Source organism: Berghia stephanieae, chromosome 6 (assembly GCF_034508935.2).
Source record: "Berghia stephanieae isolate SIO BIC M18660-M18661 chromosome 6, UCSD_Bste_1.3, whole genome shotgun sequence".
NCBI lineage: Eukaryota > Metazoa > Mollusca > Gastropoda > Nudibranchia > Aeolidiidae > Berghia > Berghia stephanieae.
In genome coordinates this window covers 60,747,921-60,752,920 of record NC_088365.1, presented here as the reverse complement: position 1 = coordinate 60,752,920, position 5,000 = coordinate 60,747,921, and the positions used below count along the sequence as shown (strand labels likewise).

Genomic DNA, 5,000 nt, shown 5'->3' with positions numbered 1-5,000 from the left:
GTGTATATGTGTAATCGATCACCTCCTGTAATGTGTTCATTCTGAGTTGAGTTTAGAACCACAGCTAAATCTCCTCCGTCTTTCTGGCAAATCTTTCTGGCGTCATACCAGGACTTCACGTCGGTGAATATCTTGAAACATTGACCACTTGTGAGTGTGTAGTCTGCAGAGCACACACTCGAGGCTGGTGAGATTGTAATATAATAGTATATAAAATCATAACTAAACTCAATTTTAGCTTTTATAGATAGTATGCGTGCGCTTTGTTAAGAAGCTCATAACATTGCCATCCGGAAGTATAGCGGACCAACACGCAAAATAATGTGTAACCTTACATGTTTATAGTCTGGTTAATACAGTTTAATGAGAATTACTCATAAACGCAGATGCCAAAAAGCAATAACAAAGACGTGTGTGACGTCAACTTCGTTCTATCTATCTATCGCAATATCCACATAACGTGTTAAAGCGCTTTACAGGGTGTCCCTGGTCAACAGCAACATTTAACACATAGGACGGGACATGACGCTTGTTAGCCGATATTACAATTTTCGGACAGAGACAACACTGTTAACAGCCAGGTACTCATTTTACACCTGAGTACGATGAGTGCATGTGAGTAAAGAGCCTTTTCAAAGGACTCAACCATGCGCCGCTCAAAGCAGGACATTCCGATCCGAAAGAGAGTGTCATACCACAAGACCCCATAGCCGCACCATATAATATAATGGTAAATAAAACATAACTAAACAAATTTTAGCTTTTATCTAGCGCAATATCCACAAAATGTGCTCAAAGACCACTTTACAAGGGATTGCTAGCCAACATCAACATTTAACATGTACGACGAAACATGACGCCTATTAGGCGACATTACATTTTTTCGGAGGGGAAAATAAACGCTTTTAAAACGGCCAGTAGAAAACGGTAAGGGCTGCCTGAAGCCGGTGATCGTAAAATACTAACGAAAGAGTGAAAATGGAAAGGCTTCGTATGGGAACAAAACAGTTTTGTTCCCATACGAAGCCTTTCCATTTTCACTCTTTCGTTAGTATAAAACGGCCAGGTACTCACTTTTTACACCTGAGCACGGTGAGTGCATGTGAGTAAAGAGTCTTTCCATATGCTCAGGGCTGGACTCGAACCCAGGACCTTCCGATCCGAAGACGATTGGCATATCTCACGACCACATAGCCGTACATTGTATCAATATAATATGTGACCAACCATCTTAATCCAGTATTATTTTGGAGAAAACTCGACACCAATGACTTGTGATCAATCAAAACAAACGGCACGGCTCATGGTATGACACTCGCTTTCGGATCCGAAGGTCCTAGGTTCGAGTCTCCCTTTGAACGGCGCATAATTGAGTCCTTTGGAAAAAGGCTCTTTATTCCCATTCTCTCATCACACGCTGGTGTAAAATGAGTACCTGGCCGTTAACAGCGAGGCTCTGTCCCCCCAAAAAAATGTAATAACGCCAAAAAGGCGTCATGCCTCATCCTGCACGTTAAGAATTGTAGTTGGTTAGGGACCCCTTGTAAAGCGCTTTGAGCACGTTTCCTGGATATTGCGCTATATAAAAGTTCACGTGTTTTAAAAATTAATTATATTTCAGGGTTAAACAGCAGACATGTCTACAATTACAAAAAATTCGTATTACTACGAATTTTGGGCTCCAATTTGAGGACAATATAAAGATCTTTAATTCAATAAAACGTCTTGGAAACGAAGTTCTGGTGCCAAGGCTAGGACATAAAGTCAAGAAGTTTAAAGCATTATTTTCACGTATTAAAGACATTTCGATAATTTTTAAAGGTATTTATATCTAATGTCTTTTATGTGTCTTGAAATCAAGGTTCTGTTGCTGGAGCTAGGACATAAAGGGGTTTAACTCTCTCCTTACCGATCTTTTTCAGTATGTTTCCCAAAATGGCAGGCTTTCCCAGAAGAAATATGGATTTCTTAAACTCAAACAAGACACTCTACAAACCAACTTTATGTTCTTATTAATTAAACAAAGATCATTCTTCATTGTTTGTGATGTACAAAATAAATCTGAGTAAGAAAAATACATTTTTGTGTCGAAATAAATGTGACGATTTTGCTGGTGGTTGTAAGGAGATGGTTAGAGTATTATTTTAACGCATTAACCCTCTCCTTACCAGCCATTTTCAGAATTCCCCCCAAAACTTCACACCCACCCAATACAAAAACATGCATATCTTACTTAAACAGAAAAGCAACAAACACATTCTACACATAATATTGTTCGTCAATATTGACTCTATTACAGAATGTGAAGTTTTCAGAGCTATGGCAAAAAGAAATTAAATCTGGATGAGAAAGATGACGGTTGCATCGTAACAAATGTGACGATTGTCCAATAGGTGGTAAGGAGAGGGTTAAAGACTATTTGGTAATTTTTAAAGATATTTATAATGTCTTTAGTTTGATATTATAATATACGTCCTGGGTGGAAAATATGGAGGAAACAACTGACAATAAGATAATCGACTGTTCGGTTATGGCCCTTGAGCGTGAACAAAGATTTCGAGAAGTTCCAAGTTTGAAACTTTTTGCTAAGGCGAAGGTCATTTAAATCGATCGATATTTGAAGGACGATTTTTCTGGCCAAATATCTAAATATGTGTTTTTCAAGAGTACGGCAGAAGTCTAGCCTTAGGACTAAACTCCACATCACTCGTCATTCCAACATTATTATCACTATTTTCACGATGGGTATATATATATATATATATATATATATATATATATATATATATATATATATATATATATATGTGTATATATTATATATATATATACACACACACACATATTATATATATATATATATATATATATATAAATATATATATAAATCTTATTCTTGTAAGGGTGCATTGGACGGGGGGTTCTGTCTCTCGATAGATCAGTTGGTAGAGCACTCGTTTCATAAGCAAAGGGACCGAGATTGATCCTGGTGAAGTCGAGATTTTTTTTTTCTTAGCCACTCCCCCCCCCCCTCGCACCCTCCCAACCGGCTCTCTTTGTGATTGAGTGGCTACTATCGGTCTGTTAGATCTGACGAAAAGTACATTGACCATAGACTAGCGTCCTATCCAAATGGTAGCAAACAATTACTATTCTTCTTTTTCACTTTACAGAAACCGGGATTAAACGCGTCTTCCATTGTCCTCATGGCTCTGAAGGACTTCTTCTATTTTTTTTAATTTATTTATTTATTTATTTATTTATTTATTTATTTTTGGAAGATTGCATGCGTTCACTTACATTTTTGGCAAATGTATCGCTGCCCTCTTGTACAGGGTCTGTCGTTCCAACGCCACTTCCCATGCTGGAACCAATAGTGGGCACAGTCTCTTGCAGCACCTCCGTCATTTGAAGGTTCACCGCTGGACCATACGTTGAAGTTCTGGGCAGTGACAAACATGATAGCATTAATATTGAGAAACCTTTTTTTTTTTTAAACAAACATGAATATAACAGCTTCTAGATAGAAGCGGCTATGTGGTCTTGTGGTATGTCACACTCTGTTTCGGATCGGAAGGTCCTGGGTTCGAGCCTCGCTCGGCGCATAGTGGAGTCTTTACTCACATTCTGTCACCGTACTCAGGTACCTAGCCCTAACGTTAACAACGTTATCTCTGTCGGAAAAAAATATAATGTCGCCTAACAGGCCTCATGTTTCGTCTAACGTGTTAAGTGTTGCTGTTTAGTCAGGTACCCCCTGTAAAGCGCTTTGAACACGTTTAGCGGATGTTGTTCTATATAAAAGCTCAACATAAAACAATGCTTAACGCTGAATGCTTGGGGCCAAAAAAAGAACAGTTCTTCAGCAATGGCATGTCATGGTCCATAATTCCAGCAGCTCATTGTGCCATGGAGCCAAAAGTGCACCACCGGCATTTGAAGGCTCATTGGGGGACCATAATATAGGGAATGAGATTAGCGGAAGAGTAGCGTCCCTTGATTGGACGTCTCCGCGAGGTCAAGAGACGCATGCGCACAACCAACATGACGTTCTCTCTCTAATAACTTTTCCGCCGGTGACGTCACAAACTATGGGTGACGTCCAATCAAGGGACGCTACTCTTCCGCTAATCTCATTCCCTATTATGTTGAATTTCCGGGCAATGGAAATTATGGTTTCTATAATATTGAAAAAAAATAATTAAGAAATGCTTGATTTAACAGCATTAAGAGAGAAATCAAAAAGAACATTGAATTTTTCGACATGTCTTGTAGTTCCATTGACACATTTGACGACGGTACCAGTGGTATAGAGAGAAAGATACAGTGAGTAAATGTGACTCTTATGTAAGGGAAGAACACAATACAAACGATGAGATGTCAATGAGATGCCATTCTCTCTCTCTCTCTCTCTCTCTCTCTCTCTCTCTCTCTCTCTCTCTCTCCCTCCCCCCCCCCTCTATGTCTGTCTGTCTCTCTCTCTCTCGCTCTCTCTCTCTCTCTCTCTCTCCCTCTATGTCTGTCTGTCTCTCTCTCTCTCTCGCTCTCTCTCTCTCTCTCTCTCTCTCTCTCTCTTTCGCTCGCTCGCTCGCTCTCTCTCTCCCTCTCTCTGTCTCTCTCTCTCTTTCCCTCTCTCTGTCTCTCACTCTCTCTCCCTCTCTCCGCCAATCTCTCTCTCTCTCGTCCCTCTCTCTCTCCCTCTCTCTGTCTCTCACTCTCTCTCTCTCTCACTCTCTCTTTCTCTCTCTCTCTCCGTCAATCTCTCTTCTTCTCTCTCTCGGTCTCTCTCGCTCTCTCTCTATCTCTATCTCTCTCTCTCTATCTCTATCTCTCTCTCTCTCTCTCTCTCTCTCTCTCTCTCTTCCTTTGCACGCACACACACACACACACATTTTTACCTATAATAGTTTAACTATTATAACAATATAATACATATTTCGTGTTTACTTGAAGAAGGCCAAAAAATTTACACGAAATGTTTCGGGTAAATTAATAAAAAT

General features: G+C 39.7%; 1 protein-coding gene across 2 annotated transcripts in view; it reads right to left on the bottom strand.

Annotated features, from left to right (window-relative positions):
• LOC144975736 (C-type mannose receptor 2-like) overlaps positions 1-5,000 on the bottom strand; it is a 26,075-nt gene that overhangs the window by 7,513 nt on the left and 13,562 nt on the right. For both annotated transcript variants that reach the window (XM_078919931.1, XM_078919932.1), the window contains exons 5-6: positions 3,301-3,442; positions 23-184 (exon numbers count right to left, since the gene is read on the bottom strand). In XM_078919931.1, the coding sequence (XP_078776057.1) occupies positions 23-184; positions 3,301-3,442 (304 nt within the window). The remainder of the gene's footprint in view (positions 1-22; positions 185-3,300; positions 3,443-5,000) is intronic.